At 39.5% G+C, this 24605-nt stretch overlaps 1 protein-coding gene across 4 annotated transcripts in view; it reads right to left on the bottom strand.

Annotated features, from left to right (window-relative positions):
• IL1RAPL2 (interleukin 1 receptor accessory protein like 2) overlaps positions 1 to 24605 on the bottom strand; it is a 344044-nt gene that overhangs the window by 92369 nt on the left and 227070 nt on the right. For all 4 annotated transcript variants that reach the window (XM_036402067.2, XM_036402068.2, XM_036402069.2 and 1 more), the window contains one exon: positions 878 to 952. In XM_036402067.2, coding sequence (XP_036257960.1) covers positions 878 to 952 — 75 coding nt within the window. The remainder of the gene's footprint in view (positions 1 to 877; positions 953 to 24605) is intronic.

Below are 24605 nucleotides of genomic sequence, written 5' to 3'. Positions count from 1 at the left end.
TGTAGGATTTCAAAAATCCAAACAGCTTTACCACAATGTCACCAGGCCCTCTTAAGATGTTTCGCACTGACCCTGCTTGCCATTAAACACCATTCCACCTCTGAATTCTAGACAGCTTTGGTATAAAGGAGGAAGAGAGTCAAGCTCAAGAAGGAAAGTGCCACAGTTTCAGCACTGAGTGAATAATCCCCATATGCAATACACCTCTTGTAATTTATGCTCATGGCACCATAGTCCTTAACAGCAACTTCAATTCTGCTTCTTAAAATTAGAAATCTATTTTCAAGTCACTAAAAAAACCCCTGGAACCTCAATGCTGAGCAGTTCTTTCAGTATCACAATGCCCTACAGCTCTCCAAAGTTAGCAGAACTCTCTAACATTATTTTCTGACATGACAGAAAATAGAGGCTGCTAGCTGAGATTCAGAGATGTGCATTCACAGAAGAATATATAACAGGAGTGAGAAAAGCATGCAAGCATTTTAGTCAAAAGCCCTTTCTGGTACACATTCAGAACAACCTGGAAATGCAATGCTTTACACTAACTTTTAAAGGAATCAGCACTTCTTTTATGAGAACATTTGTCTTAGGGTGAACATCAACTGACCAATATAGACATATTTTACTCTACCAATCATATATTAAGAAAAGCATCAGTGTTTTATATTTAATACCCATTGCAACCAATTAGTACTGCCATTCCCTGATGTTCACTCCCTTAAATTACCGTAGCAGTAAATTCTACGGTTATAAATGAGAAACTGCAAATTTATTTGCATGTAATCACTACCACTAAACCTTTCTTACCACTTTCAATTTATCCCATCTGCTACCAGAGTGGAAGTTTAGGATCTATTATTCCCAGAAGGGGACTTACCCAGCTGGACATCTATAACAGTTGGCTGGTTCTCCATGGGGAACAATGGCTTTGGAGGTTTGTCTGTGAGTAAAGCTAGAAAAGAAAATGAGAAAATGTAATGGAAAAATTGAGACCAATGACTGTAAAAGAAAATTCTGTCATGTAAGCAATCAAATGTTTGTATACCTGATGGCATGTAAACATATATTACATAGTACAGTTGTTACACAGCCAATGTGTCACCACCTACCTTGTGGCCGTGATTCAACAGAAATGACCAGTTTCAAGAATTACATTTTAGCACAAAGCAGCAAAACAAACTCTATTTCTCACTTTTAGCTTACATGTAATAAGTAGAACAAGCAGTTTAGACCCTCACATTGTAAGTTAACAGAATGAATTTGAAGTGCCAGACAAATCTATCTCAGTGTGACCAGCCCCAACATGTCTTTATGCCTGTCCAAAACAACACATAGAAAATTGCACATAATTGTGCTTGAGGGACCCCAGAAGCTCCACAGTAGCTTAGAATCCCAGCAGGTGGGGTACCCAGGCCCTCTCCTCAAAGCCTTACTGGGGACCCTGCCTCCTGTTGTGCAGAAATATCTCCATCTGAGAGCAGGAAACAATACCCCAGCCTTTCCTGCCAGGGGACTGCTCCAGCAAGCAGATTACACAACTATTAAAAAGCATAGCTGCAGGCACAGGCTTCACACCCCTGTTGGAAAACTTTGGGCCAGACTGTGCAAATAGGTTTTGTAAATTTGACTTAGCTTGAAATAAACAACTGTGTATTCCTGAAAATGGGGAGAAGTGTTTTTAATACAGTACAGCATCTTACACCACATGAAATTAAACATTTAAAAAATACCTTCAAAGTTTTACTGTTAAAACTCATCACCTGAAATTATTTGACTGGAGATTGTAAAATAAGCAATTGTCAGCCTACAAACCAATTTTACATCCACAACAGCCTCAGAGTTTCAGTCTCTGGTGTAGTTACAACAGGGTGTTGTTTTTTTTCTTTAGCCTTTTCTTCAATTTTTCAGGCTTTTCTTGCTGCCTTTATGCTTTTCTTATATTATTATTTTTATTTTCTGGAAGTAAATAGTACTCGGTTCATTGTAGAATATGCAGAAAAGTTGCTGGAGCACCTTCATCCATGCTGTGCCAGTGTGCTCAGGCATTCCTTACTCCATATTCTCTTAATATCCCATTCCCACCTACACCCTTTCTAGCTCAATCTGACCAAGGCTTCCCCCTGTTTCCCTCAGCTTTACTTGCAACATTTGGAAGTTTTCTAAATGTGCTCCTGCATGTCACATTTTAAATGGTTATGGTCTGCCATGCTCTTCTTGGAGAGTAATCACCATAATGAACTGGCAGCCTCTCAGAGCTCTTTCCATAGGAACTGAAATGGCCCAAAGGGATTTTGAGATGAGAAGGCAACAAACTGCTGGCTCTTCAATGACAGATGTGTTTACTGAAAACAAAGGCTAATCTTATTTTAGAGGTCAGACATCAGATGACTTATTCACCTTATGAAAATCACTTTTGGTCTTTCTTAAACAGAAAGGCAATACAAGATATTTTCAGCTACAAGAGGCTCTAGACTTATATGATCTCTGTACTTGACAGAAGTCTAAAACCAACATTTATTCAAATTCCCATTCCTCTACAAGAAGTTTCTTTAATTCTAGGAAGAGTTTATAGACATGGGGCACTGATTTGCAGCCTTGCTCAAGGAAAAGAAGAACAAAAAGTTACTGCTGTTACTGTATCAACATGTATTTAATAAAGCTAACAGTATAAAATCTTATTTGACCTCCCACAAAGCTACATGAAATTAAAACAATTAAATGTACTGCAAATATTCTTCCTATTATCAAAGGGGCAGTAATTCTGCTATGAAACAGAATCCACCTCATGAATTGTCAAGGGAAGAGCTGTGATACAGCTGTCTACACTTTTATTTTTCCCTTCCAAATGCCATGGAATGTGGCGTGTCCCCGGGCTGCTCTGAGCAGCAGCACTTACATGGTGAAGCCACTAGAACAAGGATGACATCAGCTTCCCAAGGCAGCAATTCCTGTGGCCACCTAGACAGACCCACCTTGGGAAGGTACTGGCCTGACAATGCAGCAGCCTAAGGGGTTGCTTTGCCTTTCCTCATCATTCTAGGATTGCATCCAGTGACCAGGCTGGGACTGCCTGGGCTGGATTTGTTTATGCAAGAGACAGACAGATACAGAACTGAGACTGAGGGGAGGCTTCTGTACCTTGTCCCAGGAGAACAGCACTCACTACCTGGGGCATGGCTGGAAGTCACAGGTGTTGGATGACAAGCTGGAAAGACATTTCTTTACCCAGAGGCACCTGGCAATGCATGTGCCTCCCAAAAGAGACTGGTGAACATGGCCAGAGGCTGTTTAGCAGCCAGATTGCTCAGGAACTGTCTGAAGTGCTGTTTCCTCCTATGCTTATGCTCACCTCATTCAAAAGTAACACAAACTTTGGGACAATAATCACATTGCTGTGATTTCAACACATGTCACTCCATTTTCCATAAGAGTTTTAAAGAGACAGTGTTGTACACATCAATACTCTGATGTGATCCTATGCAGCTCTTCATACAGGTGCATTTTCCTTCCCAGCATACATGATGTTTTTATTGTCTCTTTGTCATAGTCACAAGGAGTACGCTGTCACACCAGAAATGCTGCAGAAAAGCAGAGAAGAGACCTGTAAAAGATTTGGTCTCTCCAGCTAGTTACACAGTGGTCTCTGTCAGATAAAGCAGAGCATGATGTGCTGCTCAGGTCATTGTTTAGCTACTCACAGGACCAACTAAAGAAGAAAAGTGCCTGAAAGGAGTGACTCTTTGCTTTTAAGTGCCAGTAAAGCCTCAGAGTCTGGAGGCTCATTTTTTCCCCCACCACAGCCCTACTGTTTCAAAAATCTGTCATTCCATATTCAGACACACTAATGAGTTCTCTTGAAAAAGTAGAAAGCAGTTGAAAACAAACAGCCTTAGGATATCTTTACATAGGGAAAAGCAGTGATAACCAGCTAGAAAAACCATCAGGCTTCTCAGTAAGTCCCAGTTCCTTCACAGCTTATTTGACACAGCTCTATTTCCCCACACTATTTCCTACCTTCCCTCTGCAGCAGCTTCACAGCACCCACCCCACTCCAGTCAGACTTTTACAGCATCCACAGTGACAGACAGGGAGCCCAAACTGTTGCTACAATGAACTCAAGTCTCTTACTGTGTATTTTGAGTGGCTCAGCTGAACACAGCTTCTGAGTTGAATGCAGATCCCCCTCCCCTGTACCATGCAAAAGGGCATGCCCCAAGCCAACAGGCATCACCTGTGCCCCAGGCCCTGAACTGCTCCAGTGTGAAGCCAGTCAGCACCAGGGTCATCTCTGAAATCCAGCCTGCTTATGATTTGAAGAGCCTCTTTCTTGTGTGTGGGCCACTCAGCACAGCTGGAGTGTTTTCCAGACCAGATAACTCTTAGAAGGGAGCTAAAATGTTAACTCTCATGTGGCTAGGAACTGTCAAATGCTGAGGAACAGCTTTCTTCTTCCTAGTGGTGGATAATGACTTCCCTCTTCTTGAGATAAGCACCCAAAGTACATTTTCTGTTCTATAATTTTGCTATTGATGTACCTCCTGGACATTTGCTCATGTAATTTGCAATGATGAAACGAAAAATTATCTAAATATGAGACAAAATTCAGGGAATCTAACAAAATTGTTTCAAAGCTTTTATGAGACAATTGCATGCCAACCTACTTCCTTCAATCAAAAGATCTGGCATTTTCCCACCATTAATTAACACATTGCCTCTAGTATCATTCAATCAAGAATCTGGCTAACCTTTTGACAGCAGAACAGATCTGTTTGAATAGCATCCTCTGGGGCAAATAACTGCATGCCAAATCCTTAATCTGAATCTAGCTCATACCCAAAGTTAAGCTTTTGTTCACTCCCAGTTCAAATGCATATGCTTCCAGACATGGCTTAGATCTACTTTGGCAAAGACAAACCTTGGCAGTGATACTGCAACTTGCACACCACAGCTGACAATGGAACTAACTGCATACAAAGCTCTCAATCAATATATTAACCAGAGGGCATATGTTGCTATGAGAAGCTCAGCATTTTACCTTTTAAAAAGATATATACCTAACTCCTTTTGTCTCACCAGAAATCCCAGCTTGTGCCAAGAGGTTTATCAGAGGCTGGCAGCAAAATGCTTCAGGCCTCACCTGGTACTGCTTTAATTTTCATGTCTCTGCTTACAATGAAGCAAATGTGAGAGCCAATTGTGCAGATGTAAATGGAAATGTGACAGCTGCAGTTTGGCTGACAGGGAATGAACTGTTCACTTGAAGGGTTAAAAGCTTGTTTAAAAAGCCAAGGGTTCTCACTTGGACTCTGTGGACCAAACCTCTAACACATTATCACCAGCAAGTCCTGCTACCAGATAAGAATCATTGCTTTTCATTTTCTTGGCACAGTAGAAAATTACCACACAAGGTGAAAAGTAGTAGGAAATCACATGAAGCAACTCATTCATAAAAATGCAATTTTGTGAGGCTGTGTTTATACAAGGACCCTCTTTCCTGATTAGCTCTATTGTAGTGTGCCTCACCAGTCAGTCAAAACACACTTCTCCATCAGTTGTCTATTGTGTTATTTCCTTCCTCTCAGTTAAGCTGACAAAATGATTGCACCTCCATTTGTTGTTTGCTCTAACAGAAATAAAGCCACTGCAATGAGATGTTGTCTAAGGATAAATATCTCCATCTTTGAAAATAAACACTGAATGCTTATTCTCAGAAAACTCCAACTTAGTAAATGCAGAACTTGTGTGGAAGTCAGGAGTCATTAGCTAGTGACAAAGAGTTTTTTCTATTTATTACCATTCAAGCAGGAAATGCCTCTTTTGGGAAAATGCTGTGGAATGATTCAGCAGCTGGATGCCTCCCCCTTGGCCACTACCACCATGAACACCACTTTTTGAAAACCATACCTAGGATCAAGAGTGCCTTAATGCACTGTTAGGACTGACTCTAGGGGACATTTTCTGCAAACAGGGGTTTAGCATTTTTATATTAGCAGTAAATAATTGGAATCCATCACATGAATTCTTTTTATGACATAGAGAGAAGGAGAACACAATCACAGCTTTCAGCAAGATACTGTGTCCATGCTGAAATGCAGCTCAGGGGGGAAATGAATTTTGAGGCACTCCAATGATCTTGGTTCATTTCTGGTGGTTTTGATTTTAACCCATTACATCCTCAATGACTCAGAACAGACCTGTGTTTCACAGGTCATGCTACTGGCACCAAGGGGAAGCTGGCCATGACTGCAGCTCCCTTACTCTGAGAGCAGTGAAAATCCTGCACAACTGGCTGTGCCTGTCCTGTTCTTACCAGCTACTCCAGCAGCTTCTGCTGCAGGCACGACCTTGTAACCCATGGTGACTATTTGGAACTACTAGGAGCAGCTAATCATTCCATGGGCAAGATAACTTCTGAATAAAGAGTCTTGCTGCCAGTCTCCTCACCTGTCTCCAACTATTGCACATGGGATGCTATCAGAGTGCACAGAGAGAGCCAAAGGGCTTTGGAGAGAAGGTACTAGATGAACTCTGCTGAATTCATGAACATGTTAAGAGAAGTAGAGATTAACTAGATTTTTGGTTTGGGATCTTCTGTTTTTAGATTTTTCTGGCTGGACTTTCTTCCACCGTTCTCACAAGGCAATTAAGTAACATAGGGTTGCAGAAAAGAAACTGGTGAGATTGGTGGAACTTATGCAAGAGAATATGGCTCAGGACTGGTGAAGTGGAGTAGAAACAATAGCACAGATTGCACATTACTGAAGCACAGATGGCAAAATCCCACAAGGTGCCTATCACAAAGTAATTACAACAGGGCTGAACACATAACACGACTGCAATATACATGTTAAATGCCCATGGCATTGACTGTTAGCATCTCCTGATGTGAAACATTCAGTGGCACTGATGGCAGGGGTTACCATTGGTGCTGTCACTAGAGTCATTGCAAGGTGGGTGCTGGAAAGTAGAAGAATTCTGTGCTAGCAGGGCTTTCACTGTGTGATGTTATCAAGCTTCCTTACTACTACGCTTGCCAACACACCTTTCCTTTCACTGCATTTCTAAATTTCACAGATTGTGTTAGATTATGCAAAGTTCTTTCCCAACCAAAATGATTCTTGTGATCATTTTGTTCCTTTCCTAAATGTGGATCATGCAGCTTGCTTTTAAGAATCAAGCATGAGTTTCCTCTGAAGTAGAAAAAAAGTGTAATAAGTTCTTACTAAATGTAAATTACATTTTCCTTCAATGTAATTCATGAAAATCTCAAATGGAGTGTGCTTTATTTAATGAACAGAGTGTATTTAGCACAAAGGACACAATTTCATCTGCACTCAAAATGTTTCTCTTGGATTCTAGGCAGAAATAAGATGCTTGAAATTACCCTCTATTTCAAGGAGATCTGCAAGAACATTTTATGACATTTCATGGTTTGGCTTTTTAAATTCTTTTTTCTTTCTGTCTTATAAAAAAGTAAAGAAGTGGTGACAGATGAAGCCAGGTCCCTTCATCCATCTTAAAGGAACAGCTGGACTCTGCATGCAAATGAAAGTTATCATTCTTGTCAACCTGAAGCCAGGCTACCAAAAGCCTGCAGTCCACAACCCATTAATATTCCATGATCAGTTTGACCACTTGTGCACAGTGAGGTACTGCACCACAGCACAACCCCAGACACATGATTACTACAGAGAGGATTTTATGCACTGTTTTAATAAAACTCAAAGTAATCCATTATTCTCCAGAGCTAAAAAACTTGTATTAGGTACAGATAGTGTATCAGTAGAGAATTATTGTGGACAATGAATATCAAATGAACTAAGTTTTAAGCACCTATAGTACCATATGTAGGCAAAATAATGAGTGCTCTTTTTGAGGAAAAGCCATCTCCAAGTTCAGCAGCAGCTTCCAGCCAGTGCTCAGCACAAACTGCTGCTGAAGGAAGAGCCAGTGCCACTTTGCCACCTCTTTGCTTTTTCAGCCAACCTCATTGCTCACCTGTGCCCTGAGACAGTCCAGATCAAACCCTCACTGCAGAACAAACAACCCTGGGCAGCTTTTCAAAGAAAAGGACAGAGCTACTGAAGAATGACATTAAAAATGCATTTCACTTAAGTCTCAAAGGCAGTAGCAACCATTAAAACTTGTATTTTTGGACAATTTTAGATGTTGCACAGTGTGACAGCTCAGACAGTTTTGATGTTCAGCAGGGTCATTATGATTGCAAAGCTGCCATACCAAAAACAATTTTTAGATGGAATTTCAACTATAGATCTTTTAGATTAATTATATTCACAAGTAAGAAACATGAAACTTCAGTTAAGTCACCTCTTGCCAATTGATTTTGCTCTCTTGGGGGCTAATGAGAAGGTTTCACCTGCCCTATCCAGTCTATTAATTCTGATGCATTCTTTGGATTAGCACCCTGGCTTCCTAAGCTTGTTACAGTGATGAAAAATGTTACTTTACTTGACAAGGAAAACCTTTCCAAAAATATTTATGCAATATTTATGCAGGTTCTTTGTCTCTAATTTGCCTTCAAAAGCTGCAAAATATATTCTACCAGGTTTGTCTGTTAAATTTTCAGTTTTTCCACTGAAGAAGTTTTGAATTGTATACTCACTAAGCACATTGAGCATCGTTAAGAAAAAAATTGGGGCAAATCGTGTCATTCTTGGTTGAATGAGCAGGAAAATGAATAAAAGCAGGCATAATATAGGCACATAAGGAACTCATAGATACACTTGCTATTGTTTATCCTTCCTCATGACCAAAGATCAAGAAAATGTAAATCCTCTGATGAAAGACAATGCTTTAAGAAATGAAGGAGATAGTTATCCCAGGAAATTTGTCTTCTTATTTAAGGAAAAGGATTTAAAAGCATGAACAAAAAAAAGTAGCATCCATAGAAATCTCTGGCGGGACGACCCATTTTCAGAGTCAGCTCTGCTGCCTTTTACCACTTAGATCAGAGTTTCTAGCAGCTGATGGGAAGCAGAATAACCCCTGGTGATCAGCCTGGGACCTGAACCTTTCAGTGTCTACTACTATCAAACAAAGGAAAGTGTCTCTGATCCAAGAATGCAATTTCTTTTTCACAAAAATACACCAAACATGTGCAAAGCACTGCATCAGGTTTGCAGAAGGCAAGTATTCAACAGTAAATGTGATATTTTAAGACTACCATATTTCCTGAAAATGTTTACTGGTCAGTGGGATGCAAAGAATTGCAGGCAAACCTCCAAGAGGAACATGACTAAAGGCTGCACCAGGATCCATTCATGAAAAAGCCTGAGGATTTGCATTCCAGTGCCCACTGGGGCATCTCTGGACAGCCCCATTAACCAGCCCAGTGAGTGACACCCAGCACAGCAGAGAGGAACAAATGAACAGCCCAGTGAAACTGTTCAAAGACCCCAAGGCAATGCTAAAAGCAATGAAAAGCAGTGAAGTCATAGCCAAAAAAAGGTCATTGGGACTTTCTTGTTTTGAATCAATGTGACCATTGTGAAGCAGGTTGTCAACACACCAGACATTTTTATCAGAGGAGTATAAAATAAACTTGTCAGAGAGTGAGCCATGGATTGCTGGACTGTCCCACAGGTCAATTTGAGCACATTTATACTGTATGAAGCAGAAACTGCAGAAAGGCCTAGCTTCCAAATCCTCTGAAATGTGAGATTAAACAGTCCCACAGGCACTTCAAATGGCTGCAGATAAGGATTTAATCCTTCAGTATATTTCCTCCATCCTTTATTAAAAGATGAAGATAATCTTTAAATCAAGAAAAAAATAGAAAAAAAAAATGAAAGAGCCAAAAATCATCAAGTGGAAAAAGAGGAGAGCAACCAATTCTATTTTTATTAACAAATCCTCTCAGCCAAGGCTTATACACCCAAAGTTGCAGGAAGGGGAAGCTGCTCCCCCAGCCTCAGTGGAAAAGGCAGTACAAGCTCCCCATGAGGGGGCATGGGCACGACACCAAAGGGCTGCCCCAATACCCAGATACTCCACCTGCCTCTGCCTGAACCACTTGCATACAAAAACATTCCTGAGAGGGGTTTCCTATCCTCCTGTCATGGCCACCAAGCTCCAGGATAGACATCAGCACTGCTCCTGTCCCTCAGCCACCTGGACAGTGCTGGTGAAGCAGCCCAAAACAGAGACCACTTTCCTCAGCTTCTACATTGCTCTGCTGCTCTCAGAGGAATATTCCTTACCCATCTTTTAGGTTTTCTGCTGCTTTTTTTCCCAGCAGACAGATAAGAGTTTTGCACCAGGAATGTAATTTCTGAGAAATTTCTCATGAAATTGTGTCAGCTTCTTGTAAGGAACCTGCTTGACTCTTCATTCTCCTGTTCAAAGTGTCTTCTGTTTGTCATGTGTTGAAGCAATTTAAGATTTTGTTTTGACATTTTCAACAAGAGAACAAGACGATTCAATCTGCTCTGGGTAGTAACTGCCATTACATCTAAAATACATAATTCAATTGAAACTCAACATACTATTTTGACTGCCATTTTATATCTTCTGTGTGATTATGTAGTGTTACTGCCCCAGCTCATGGAACAATTTTAAAGCAATAAAGATATTTAAGGAAGACCCCCTCCAATTTTCCAGTCATGCCACTCTGAAACTTTTATTTCTTTATGAAACAGCATTCTCACACAGCATTTGTCAGACATGTCTGTATGACAGGAGTTTTTTGAATTTTGGATTTTGGTGCAATGTAAAAATAAAAGAAAAATCTGAGGATTAAAAAACCCAAAAAACCCACAAAATTCCTTCCAAATAAAACCTATAAATTTCTTTCCATACTTCAGTCCCTAAGGATGGGAAAGCTGGTGGATGGAGAGGCTGGCTGAGCACAAATTCAGCAGTGACAGAGCAGGAAACAGTAAAGCCTGCATTACTTACCATGTTTCTTCATACACTGAGTGTCATAACCTGCCCAGGCACGTGTAATTGTTTTACCCACCACCTAGCCCCATTTGAATTTTTTTTCCACTTTGATGTCTGCTCTAAGACGCATTATCCACCACATTCAGTTCTCTCTAATCAACACATACTTGCCCATCAACTCCTTCTGATGCACAACAGCTATCAAACACCTTTTTATTTATTACAGGTAAAAAGATTGTCTTGTTCAGCAAGTGTTTTATTTCAATTCTAAGGTCTGTTTTCTAGCAATGTAAGGCAAGGGCTTAAACTGAAAGACGTGAGATGCATAGCTAAAGAGGATGACAGTTTTTCAGGAGGTGAACAATATCTGGATTAATAATTACAGAACAAACTATTTTAAGAGGGCATTATGGAGATAATCTAAATATAGGATTAGAGATGGGAAATATTAGCACTTTGTCTCACAGATTTCAATTAGTAAATAAAGAAAATCTTTGTGTCTCAGCACACTTTTAATATGGCACTACATAAGGATCTATCACATATACAAACTACATGATATCAATGGTTTTAGAGAACCAGTGGTTTAAATACAGAAAGGAAGAGCTGGTGGTTGTTCGTTTAGTTGTTGTGTTGGGGTTTTTTTAATTATTAAAAGCATCGTGGCATCGTAAAAGGGCTGGATCACAAAAGCAAAAGCACAGTGCAGCAGCACTGTAAGACACTCTTTTAGGGCAGAATGTCTGTCCTAATCTGTTATTACTCTCAGATTGTGTCTAAAGACTATCTTTTGTACCATGCTTTTGTTGTCTGTTGCCCATCCTGCAATGGGTCCCCATGCATGCATTACTGATATCACAACCACAGGGAACAATCAAATGCAACTGCAGGATTGGGCTGCACTTCAGCAAATACACCAGAGCAAGCCGGAGACCTCTCCCAGCCCTTGGTTTTATTCTGCAATGATGTGCTTCCTTACCAAGGTGCTGTAAAGGGATCTAATATACTGTGCTGTGCCATAAATTGGCAATTTTGGCTGAACACATCATAGCACTATTTTTTAACTGCTGCAGAGCTGACATTTAGGGAATTCTGAGTTGTTGCTGGAATGAAACAATTTCTCCTTCTACATAACTCCCAAGTTGGTATATCTCTTTCTACTGGCAAATAACCACCTTTCTGTTCTCTTGGTCTCAACTGGAGCTGCTTAAAATAGTTGAAGTATCATTAACACCATATACTGATATTAAAAGAAGCAGAAAACTGCAGCACACTTTCATATCAAAGCAATGGACCCTTAAGCTTTTGCATCTATGAATGATGAGCAACATTACTTCAAATGGCATCTTTTGTCAGAGTTGCTTGAGCTAAAGACAGAGTGAATCCGTTTGTATAAATTGTGGCTTTGCTGCTGAAAGATTACAAAAATATATGTCGCTATCCTTAAGTCTCAAACCATTAATATTGCTAAAATATGCCATCTTTTCCCAGAAAGAACTAGCAAGTCCTTAAAACACTATCATCAATCATGACTTAATCACTAAATACACAATTCCAACAGCAACAGAAGAAGAACACACAGTACAGGGATGTGTCACTACATCAACATCAAAGACCTCTGTCTTTCAATGGAAACTGCAAGTCAAGATTTCCCAGGTCTGTGATATAGGTGGTTTTGTAACTGAATTCCTGTTCCTCTTTGATTAGTCCTTTGCTTGTTTTCCATTTGATAGATCCAAACTTGCTGTTTTTCTTTGAAAAAGAAAACCAACATTAATTTCACTCCTCAAGAAAATATTTGTCTGGATTCTATAGTTTAGTGTCATAGTTTAACCCCAGCTGGCAACTCACACCCACACCGTCACTTGCTTATTCCTCCCATGTTGGGATTGGGGAGAGGATCAGAAGAGTAAAAGTAAGAAAATTCATGGTTGAGATAAAGACAATTTCATACATTAAGCAAGAACAAGAAAATTAAACAAGAAAACAAGAAAATCAAAACAAGGAACTCATTCCATGGGCAGGTTCAAACCTAAACCTAAATTCACTGATTTATTAGAATTACACAGATTTTATACTGGCAGGATGTCCACAATCATTACAAGGTAGAGGCCAGGAGTCCAGTGTACTGTACAAGAAGCTCCTGCTCATGGGCACTATCTTGTTTGACTCAGATCATTGCCTTATCTGTTGTATTCTCAAGCTGTTAGGTCGTGGTTTGGAGCAATAAGCATTTCACTATGCAAGACTGAAGGTCACACTAAGGAAAAGGAACGCTAATGGGGTGAAAATGAGTATCATGAGGACAATAAATCATACTTGGAATCCTATTTAATTGATCGTTTTGTAGCTGACCTTGCTTCCATAGAAGTCAATGGCAAAGCTTCCATTTCTGTGGATATGAACAGGATTGGGTCCTTTAAAGTACAGTGTGGTTTATGAATGTTGAAGGTAGCATATTTTACACTAGAATTTTCTTTATTACTTCTCAATACAAAACTTCACCAAGAAAACTAAATTGCTATATAAAAGCATCCCATAATATAGTACATTAATTTAACACATGATAAATTTTCCTGCTAGCAGTATTAGGTGTTGTTGCTTTCAATACACAGATATCTAACAGAGTATTTCCTCCCCCCATCTTCCTCGCCAGTATTTTCCTCTCAGATTTTACAAACATGCCTATTCTAAAACACCATCTCTACACTTTTGGCAGTCTGATATTTCCTTTAATAATAAGTCAACTCCTCTGAGGCAATGGGAGCTTTACCTGAGAGCCCAGTTCCCAGCAGCACAACACCCACAGCTCTGTAAGGACTTAGCAAGAGTATTTATGCTTACTTGGAATGGAAATGAACAACAAGGATAATTCTGCAGCCATATCTTTTTGGGTAAAGAACCTGACTTAACCTAGTCTGATGTGAGCCATGAGAGAAGCAGCAGCTCAGGGTCAGAAGTCTCTGTGCCCACCTTGACACTGTGGCTTTTCTCTGTGACTGAGCTGAGCTGGCCAGGGCGAGGAAACTGGCTTGGAAGGAGCTTTAGCTGCCTCCAAGGAAACTTGTTTATTCTCTTTTCTTTCATTCTAATCTTAACTCAAGAGATGCCTCTTTTGTACACTGATTGCTGTTAGTCACAGCGAACAGGCTTTGATGGAGAGTTTTCACAGAAGCACAGGTTTCTCCCTGGTGCTCACCTCTGCTTTCTGAATATATTTGAAAAATCTGGATCAGAACAAGCATCCACCAGGAAATGCTCAAAAATCTGCAGATTTGCACTATGGTGAGAGGAAACAGCACCACAGAGTGTGCTCCTTCCATCCTTCTAAGGGCACAAGCCCTGTTCCTCCTCCCTTCCATTTCCCTGTGTCTCTCAGGACAATGATTCATCAACATCACAAACTGAAATGTCTGCTTTGGGAAACAAGCATGAGGGATCCTAGCTGGGAAGAGGAGAGGCAGTACAGCACAAGCCACGGGCATATGGATGTGGGGATGGAGCCCTTCCTTGAGGGACTTTGTACAGGGAACAGAGCCATGAGATGTGGGCTGTGACAAGGAGCCCTGATGGGAACAAGCTCTCTCTCCCAAGTGAAGCACTGCTTTACTCTCACCTCACATAAAGGCCTGGTCTCAACTGATGTGTTTTGGGACTGCTGAAGGGGAAGAATGGCCTTTAAAAGTAGGTAAAATCCCTCAGACTGGGGAACTTTCCAATCTGACTCCCTCTGGTGAAGTAAATTTCATCTGGAGATATTTCCTTGGAGAGATGACGCTGCAGTCTCATGTGAGCACGCTCAGGGCAAGCAGATTTGGGCTGATTATTGTCATGCTGCTATTTATCAAGATCCTTTATGCTTTTTGTCTCCTGACTTTCTGTGGCCTAAGTGCTGGCACGGCAGCCTGTCACTGAGGGGAGTAAATTTGGCACCTGAGTTCCAAGTTCCTAAATTTTGGGAGCAATAGTTTGGCAGTAAGGTATCTGATTCTTTGTGTTCTTTTTTGCTGGTACTCTTGGTAAGTACATTTTTTAATCCATAACTTTTATTATAAGTTTTGGAAATATTACATCTTTTCCCAAATGTCACACATCTCAGGTAATAATTCATTCGTTTTCACTTCTACATAATGTTTATTCTTTTTAAAATATGACAGTGAGAAGAAGGAGACTAGGAGATTCCAATTATATTTTCACACAGTTTGAACACTGAGAACTTCTCAAATATTCAAGATAGGAGCCCCATTAATTTTTTCAGACAAATGGTTTATGAAGGAAAATAAGTGTGTTATTGGTTGCCTGAAACTGTTTGTACATTATTATCAAATTCAGTTTTAGGTAACAAAATAAATAAAAACAAGAGAACAAACAAACAAATAAAAAATAAAACCCAACAAAAAGGAAGAGAAATATCTCCAGAAATAGAAACCCCTTGGTCTGACATTTTTCTATATAAAACATACTTATGTATTTTTCTTCAGAAAATTAAAACAGTGTCTTTGAAGGTTATTTAACTTCCTCCAAGCTAAAACAAATGTGCTGCGGAGGTTTCATTAAAAAAGGCAAAAACCAAAATATTAGCTTTTTCCTCCAAAATATTATATTTAACTACTATACTGAGAAAATTGCCATGCAGCATTGAGCAATGGCTTGTCTTCCCTTTCCAAGGCTTTAAACTCTGTGCAGCTGAATTTCTTCATAATCTCCCAAATGTGTCCTTTTATACCTTGCCATTAATTTGATTAATCTGTGTGTAGGATTTCAGGATATTGAATTTCCCCTGGTTTTGCATAATTTCATATGATGCTTTCGTTATTTCATTAAGCAACTAAATTGACTGCAATGACTCTTACATTTTCAAGTTTCAGATTCAGGCACATAAACCTTCCTAAATTAAACACATTTAAAGTTCTGAGAACTTCTTTCACATCTACAGCAGCTAGAGCCTTAACTATTGCCTTTTTCTTTTTTAATAAACCTGTTCAGTCACCCACATGTACAACCTGCTTTATACCCATATTTAAGGTAAAGGGGTGACCTTCTGCTCTACTCTGTGTTAAATCTATGGCCAGGAAAGCAGGAGTAAGGACAACTACAGAAGTGTTTTGAAAATAAAATGAAGAGAAGCACTTCCTGTTTCTGCTTAGTTCTGCTCCTGAGCACCATGCACAAGGTTGCTCCACAGTGGTACCTGGTCAAATGAAATTACAGCTACAAATCAGGTTTTCTCTCTGTTTGAACCCGATTCAAAGCCTAAGCTTATACTTTGGTTGAGCCTTAGCTCTAAGACCTGCAGCCACTGGAAATGTTTGATGCTTAGCAGGAGCATAAATCAGTTCTCTGTTCTGAAAAGACCTTGCAGGGCTGGACATGCACTTCTATTAATCCCATGCTCAGTTAGTCTGAGACTGCACTTCATTCTCAGGCTCCTCAGTACACACTGCTCACTTAGCAGGATCTCACCCAAGGCTGAGCCCACCCCTCCAAGTCTCTATAGCATTTTTAATTAAGTGCTACTACACAACTGAAAATCAGCACACTTTCTGGCTATTCAAAAGCCAGTGAGATCAACACATCACTAACTGCTAGGGAAGACTAGCTAAAAGGTTTCCCCAGTGCCAATTATTGCTGCCTCAATGATCACTGATTCTTCGAAAAAAATCATTGCATATACACAAAGTCAACAGTCTGCAAGCAGAGCAGAGTCACAGCAGCAGCTGGCAAACACCAGTTACTTTGCACTTGCATACTCACAACACTCCTCTTGCATACATGATCCACAATTAAATTGTGCTTCATGCCCCCAGTTTTGCTGCCTGAATGCAGACAAATCAAACAAGTATAATTTAAGATACAATTGACAGCTTTGCTGACCCCAAGTATGATGAACTTGGGTGGAATTGAGTGGTTTAAATGACACTTTTGGGTTATTTTAAATGAAAATGACAGGTTTTTATGTGGGAATTTGGGGTACCTGCCTATGGTTCCAGTCCTTGAACAGAACATATTTAAACTCTGCTTCTTGAAATGAGTAATTTTGAGAACTGGACAAAATGCACACAAATTAGGTAAAGATATCACCATTTTTAAAATTATTTTCATTAATATTTAATATGAAATAAAGTTTAATAACAGTGCTTACTGTAATAATAATAATTATTATTCTTAAACTCAAACCATTTAACTGCAGCAAGAATGACCTCAAGACTTAATGCATGGTCTTTGTGGCTTTATTCTCCTCACGATTTTTTGCTTAAAAGGATGGAAAAGCAGTTTAAAAAATCTACACTCTCTCTGTCCAAACAAAATAGTTTATCCAAACCAGAAAATAGATTAAATTAACAGCTACTTTCTCCTCTGGCAGAGTGGATAATCTCAGGTACAGTCACCCAGCCTCACAGAAATCTTTTATATTAATATAAGGCAACATCACCAACCCACACCACTCCAAAGCAGCGGGAACAGGAACGGTGGAATTCCATGACAAAGTATGTTTATCCTCTTATTACTAAATTTAATTTACTGATCCAATGTTCATCTTTTGGTTAGAAATCCTCCTGTATTCAAATTTCTGATTCCTTAGGACAGCAGCTATGTAGACTTTGCTCTCAATGAAAGAATATAAATAACTCTTGGCACAGCTAGGTCAAGCCCTGATGAGCTGCTGTTCTGACACACTGAAGTGCTCTTGTACAGCAGATGGTGGTTTCTAACACAGCTTCATCCGATACCTGTGTGCTAGATCCAACATTCTCCCCAAACACACCATTATTCCACCAATTTACAAGAAAAATGTAGCTTTTTATCAACTGGTCTTCCAGCCAGCACAGGAAAAAGCCAACCCTGCTCCTACTGTCCCCATGTAAATGCACATTGCAGATGCCACTCTTTGCCAGAGCTCAGGGCTGGCACGTGCTGATGTTTGTCCTCCCAGGAGATGTTTGTCCAGCCAGGAGAGGCCAGGGGACAGAGACAGCACCATCCCCACCACATGGGCACTATGTTCTGTGTGCACCTGTCTGGCTTCACTTGGTACCTTGTTGCTTGTGTTTTCTCTTGTTGAGTGACAGTCAGTGAGCCCTTCAATGTGAAAGCACCACACAGCCTGCCAGATAAGAACCTTCCCAGCACTTCTACCAGTCAGAGATTATATTTTTCTATATTAAGCCCTTTCAACAGGCTGTTATCAACAGCCTCATCCTGCCAAAGACTGCCCTGGCCATGCATCAAGGAACTACTGTGGCTCCCCTAGCAGAGCATCATCATGTGCTCTCACCCTGCAGCCCTGAAGGTGCTCCAGGTTTTTGGGGTACACTTTGTAGCTGTGCCTGACTTTCCCTCTTGCCAGACACATCACTTTGCGTCTGCTACTGTTCAAACATCTTCTGGTTTAATATATCCAGCTTGACGACTGATCTGGATAATGCTCTGAATTTTTGATAAAGCAAGGCCTGTTTTGATCAATAGGCGTTTCCTTAGAAAACAGGATCATAAATAAAACAATTTTAAGTTTTAATAATATAATTAATATGTAATGGAAATCCTAGCAAGGCAGGAACTAAGCTATTATTATAACCATTACTTTATAATCTTTATTGTCTTGGGAACTTTTAATAAATAATTCTTGCCTGTACAACAGATTTGTTGCTTGCCCTTCGATTTTCACATGGCTTAACCTCCACTATTTTGGGAGGGTGTTAGAAAGACCCTGCAGTACCTCTGGAAAGCTGACAGGACATTCAATATTATTTACTTAGGCAGATGGTGTCCTGACCCATTTTCAGATTCCCACTAAGGAAAGGGCTCCCCATACAGTGTCACACAATGGGGATATTTGTAAGGAAGGATTGTGGCAACAGAACCATATTTGGAAAGTCATATTCACTTAAAAGAACAATATTTCAGCTAAATTATGTGGCATTGAAACAAATGGTTATAATTGACCATGAATTTATTTAAGATATGAAGAGGTATTTTAATGACCAGTAAAGAGAGCATTTAGAATAGGCTTAGAAAGCATGAGCAATACTCCCTCAATTTCATTTAAAACAGGACTGACTAGCTTATAAAGTCGAGTATTTGATGTTGTTATAAAGAGAATGACTGTAACAGAGGACCTGGGATGTCCCTGCCAAATGCTGTTCTTATTTATATCAATAAAGGAAAAAGAGCCTTGCAGCAGGAAAAGAAAGAATTTGCAAACAATGGAAAACAGCATTTCATACCTTTACCACGTTGCCATTTGAAAGCAGACAAAATGTCTTACTAAGTGCTAGAATCTCCTTTTCCATTAAAATGCTAATAGTAAGGTTAACTTCAGCTTAAACCATTGTAAAAAATAGCAACATAAGCAAAAGAGTTTAGCTTGAGGTTATACTTTGAGAAAAAACCCCACAAGTTTAAGCTAAATGGGATTTCCACTGAGAAAGAACATTCACACAAACAGCAGGGAAAAAAAACCTCCCACAGCAAAATGTGGAACAATTCTAACACCTGCATTTGTTTATGTGAGACAGTCATGGACTGATGTTTTGCTTTAAGAAACAAAAAGTTTGTGGCAAAAAATAATGTCTCCTGAGTGGATCACATGGGAGCCTTGCCAATTTATGGTAAAATTAAATAAAATTTGTCACTTCCTCTCCCCCATGCTGTAAAGTGAGCACTGCACAGTCCCTGTGCTGATTTACACAGTCCCTACAGAAGGGTCTTTAACATCCAAACAGGACTCAGAGCACAATGGTTTGAGGAAGCTTTTGTGCACATCCTGAAGTATCTCAGGGATAGGGATGAAACTCTGTAATTATACACTTATGTGGGTGATAAATGCAAATCTGCCTTCACTCCTTCATCTGAGAATTGGGGCTTTTCTTTTGTGCTTGATTATGCTGATGTTTGTTTACTGGCATATGGGGAACATGCAGCAAGTGAACATTTTGACTTAGCCAAAATTCAGTTGTGACTCTCAAATGGCCTTCCCTGGTGCAGAGACAGACTTGGAAGATCCTTCCATACAGACAGCTTCATCTATATTGAGCACGTGGCCCTCCTTGCCCTTTTGACAAAGGACAGTGTATGCAGAAAAATGAGTGTCAGGCCATGGAGTATGGAATTCATAATTACACAGTGCACACCAGCAATATTCCAAATTTAATGGGAGTTTCAGAATTGAATACCATCAAGGGATAGAAGAAGGTAAAAGTGAAAGGAGGGAACATCATGGCCCCAACAAATTCCCACTGTGCAGCCCTGGATTGTGCATCCACACTGGTCAGCAGACAGTGGGTTCCAATTTCAATTCATGAAAACTTGTTTGTTAAGCATCCAGCCAGCAACCTCCAACATTCTTAGATTTACACAAAATCTAAAACCTGCTTCTAATACAGCCTAAGTTCATTTGCACTGAGGTCTGCTTTAGAAGCTAACTTTTATTCTGAGACTAACAAAAGGAGAGGAGAAAGGATTTATTCTGAGGACTGCACTCAGTATTTTCACTGTTTTCCAGGAGTGAAGGCAACTGCATTCACTGATGTTACTCTAGTCTGAGAAATACAAATGGTAAAAGTTTTCTCAAACTGGAGGATAAGATGCAGTGATCTCCACTGGAGCTGTATAAGCCTGAACCAAGTCTTCGTGTCAAGGGTCTATCACAAAAGTGAGTGAGATAATCATGACACATCCAAATCAGAGAAAGCAACAGCACCAGCTCTGACTAAATGTTTTCTACAGCACAAGGAGTGTTCTTGTAAATATGAACACATCTCCTTGAGTTAAAGTAGTGCACCTGCAGAAGAGAGGAAAATCAGCATTGTTCATATTGTCCATATGAAGGCTACAAGACTGAAAAACCAAAGTGCATGTCCTGTTCCTTCTCATTTCTGTTCAACTGCTAAGTGAAAGACTGTCTGTTTATCTTGGCTCCTCACAGCTCCTCCCTGCCATCCTGAGAAGGCACAAACACAAGCACAAGGAAGGAGGAATTCTCTGAAGCCACTTAAAATGACGAAGTTCAGTGCACATTGCAGCATAAGGGCTCATGGCCCTGCAGAACAATGGGGAATGCAGCTACAAAAGGCAGAGTAAAGCTACCCCTAAAAACAGATTTTGAGAAGTAGAGATCACCTTGCTGAACTGAGGACACTCACATTGTTCAAATGTATGTATTTTATTTAACTCAAAGTATAAGACAAAAGTGAATAGCCTCATCAGTTTTGTTTTAGAATAATGGAATAGGGAAGACTGGAAAAGTGTAATAACCAGCAGCAGCTCTCCTATTAGCTGTGAGAGTGTGAAACTTTATGCCAATTTATAAAGTGACCTCTCCAATGGTTTGTGTGAATACCATACATCAAAACAGCAGACTAAAAATATGGACCAAAGACTAAAAATATTCAGAAGGCATCATTCTCCTTGCTCCAACCAACTCCCACAGACAGAGGACAAAACTCAGAATGAAAACCACAATTTCAGAGCTGCTCTCTGTAAATGCTGCCTTTCCTAGTGAAACTGCAAACAAATAAATAAACCCCATTTAAAATATGTTTGACTTAAATTCTAAGAGACTATCCCAAATCTACTGTTAAACAATGACTTCCAAAAGATGATTGATGTGCTATCCAGCCAAACTTGGACTCACAATCTGTTTGGTTTTTTGGTTTTGTTTTGAAGGTTCACACAGAGCCTGTCTATTTCCATAGACTTTTTAATATATCATGATTTTCTGCAAGAGAACTGCAGCTGTAAATTTCATAAAATAGTTTCACAGAGTCTGGAATCAAGGCATTAATGTAACAGACAGTGCTTTTGATTTCCTGCAATATTTTGGGTGCCAGGGTCTTTCATACATTTTAAAGTCCAATCTTTCAAAATGTCATTTGCTTGCCTGAGGACACCATGGAGAATGACATTATTGATTCTCAAACAAACTCTGCATTTGGATGTTATTCCTATTAGAAAGATTCTTACAATAAGAAAGTACATTAATCTGCAACTTTTTCAAAGGAAGCCACTCTAAACAATGAACAGGATGTTCACATTTCTGAGAACAAGGTACATTAAAATCAACAGTGCAGCTGTTGGTCACACTCAAAATGGCAGATAACCAGGCAACCCAATACACCAAGTATTAGGAAGGATTAAGTGAGACTGATGTGATCACAGATTGCACACCCACTGACACACTGCCAAATCTTATATATACTTATATATACTTAAATATACTATGGAGTTCTCCTCCTGCTTCAAGGACCTGTAGTCTTTGAAAGCGTCTCAGGAGGAGAACTAATGACAGACAGAAAAATAAAAGCAACTAGACAGATTATCATTGCTACATTTTACTGAGGCCTGACAAAAAATGGCAAGGTACCTATAGAGACCATTTCTACCATTCTCTCACCCAAGGGAGGATCAGTTCCTCTTTCAACAATCCTCTACGACCTCTGCTTTCCTGACAAGTGTTGATCAAACCAGTTCTTCAATGTTACAGTAAGATATTCAAGGTGACATGGAGTCACTGTCTGAAACAGGCTCCTTGATACTTCATATGTTTTATACAAAGCTCAGCTTTTCTCAAACTGAGCTCAGGATTTTAGCCCAAACTAAAGTACTCCAAGTAATCTGATGCAAGTAAACACACTCAGAATCAGATAGTGCACATGCTGTTAATCAAAACCAAGAGCTCAGTAGGTCAGCACCAATTTTCCAATACCAAGAACAAAGTCAGAATGGGCATGCATTGCCTTCTTCCCTCATCTTCTGACTTTACCCCTCACAATACATCTCAGTGTGTGTTTTGCCTTATTTACAATCAAACACACTGTTGTCTCATTTTCAACTTGGCATCCACTGTAACCCTCAGGCCCTTTCCAGCAGCCCTGAGTGCAGGAGTAAATTGCATCTCAGAGATTGTTCACACAAGGCTAAGCACTTTCAGCTCCCACTGGCACAAAACCACCTCCATTTGTAGTGAGATGAGGGTATCGGATTCCTGTAAGTTTGGGTTCACTGCAAGTCAAGTGTTCCCTACTTTCCCTCAGGCACCTCACTAAAACATCTCAACACTTTGAAGTTTGTTTTCTTCTTCACATGCCACTAAAGAACAACTGAGAACAGGAGGCTCCCAATTAAGTTCCTTTCTTCTCTAAAATTCTCGAGGAAGGGTTTTAACACTATTCTTCTTTTGCAATAATGGGAAATAGCTGAAACTTTTCTAATTATTGAACTTCTAATGGGTTACCTAAAGGATGGAACTTGTAGCTACCTTATATTCAGTGATTAAGTACAATAGCTGGGTCAAATTACAATGGCAAAAGAGAAAGTTGGCTCGAGGCTTTCAAATCTCTGTCCTGTGATATTATGCCCAAGGCATACTTTTCAGGTCTTATTAAAAGAAATTCCCTGAAGTATTTCTCTGAGAGCTTCATCCTTATCTTATTCATGACAATCTTCAGTTCAGGATTCATCATTTTTTAAACAACAGGTGCTACTGGATTATTTTATAATCCTCCTTTTATTATTATTTTACAAGACTGTGACTTTGTCCTGCCTTGTGCTTTCTTAGTTTTGCTGTAAAAACATTCTTAAGTCATCAGATAGGCAACCATTAAAATGAAGCAACTTCCTTCAACAGGATTCATTTCACGATGACACTTTTCCTTCAAACCTTAGATTAAAATGTATATTTTAGGCACACACTTGCACATCCAGAACAGAAAGAGCAGAAAGAGACTCAGAAGGGATAATGTAGGCCAGCTGTTTGCCCACTTTGCTTGTTCACCTACAAATTAGCAGTCATTCTGGGGTTAGTAGGATCTTTTGGTGACATTTTTGTTCCACTCATGCAGCAAGAACCAGCTTTTTTTTTAAATTCTGTGCTTCAGCAGCAACACAACTCACTAGAGCACACACAATTGGAATACTCAGCACTGGAAACAGGCAGATGCCTACAGCAGGTTGTATCTTCATTCAATTAGGGACTTTCAACTTTTATCACAGAAATAATTTTTGAGAAATTGCTACAAATTGTCCCATTAATATAGAAATTAATGTCATAAGATTCCTGACTTATTTTTCTCTGACAGGATTCAGCTGGAGCTAGGCAACTTATGTCACTAGATTGTAATGCAAGCTACAGTGATTTTCACCATTATGGTTTGGGATAATGAAATAAACACAACTGTTCATTTGAAAATGGAAAGAGTACAGACATCTGCATACACACAAGCATTTGTGAGCAAGGTATCTTGCCACTCTGATTTATGACTTTTTCACTAATGGGAATAAACACATTGTTCTGACTACTGAGGGTAAAACTCATAATTCATAAACATTCAGTGTATGTCTTAAAAATATTTCTTTGTCAAAATATCTTATGCACTATTTAAATGTACATCACTCTACATGCAGCTTCTCAAGCACTAAAGATAGTTTTGATATATACTGTGATCCTTTAGCAATTCAAATATTGAAACTATTTGAGACTTTGGTACATATCCTTGAGAAATAACTCAGCATTATTTTGCAGATGAGTTCCAACCACCACACAGTAAAATGGAATGCCCAGAGGTTAGCCTGTTTATAAGCATTTGATTCCTTATATTATTATTTTTTAAATTTGTTTGTTGTGAAATTACATTGCTTGGAAGAAATGGTAACATTTACAAACTGTGATATAAGACTCCGTGACCATGGTTCACACAGTATATTAG

The sequence above is a fragment of the Molothrus ater genome, chromosome 14, assembly GCF_012460135.2.
Source record: "Molothrus ater isolate BHLD 08-10-18 breed brown headed cowbird chromosome 14, BPBGC_Mater_1.1, whole genome shotgun sequence".
In the NCBI taxonomy this organism is placed as follows: domain Eukaryota; kingdom Metazoa; phylum Chordata; class Aves; order Passeriformes; family Icteridae; genus Molothrus; species Molothrus ater.
Note: the sequence above shows the minus strand (reverse complement) of the source record. Positions and strands in the feature narration are given on the sequence as shown.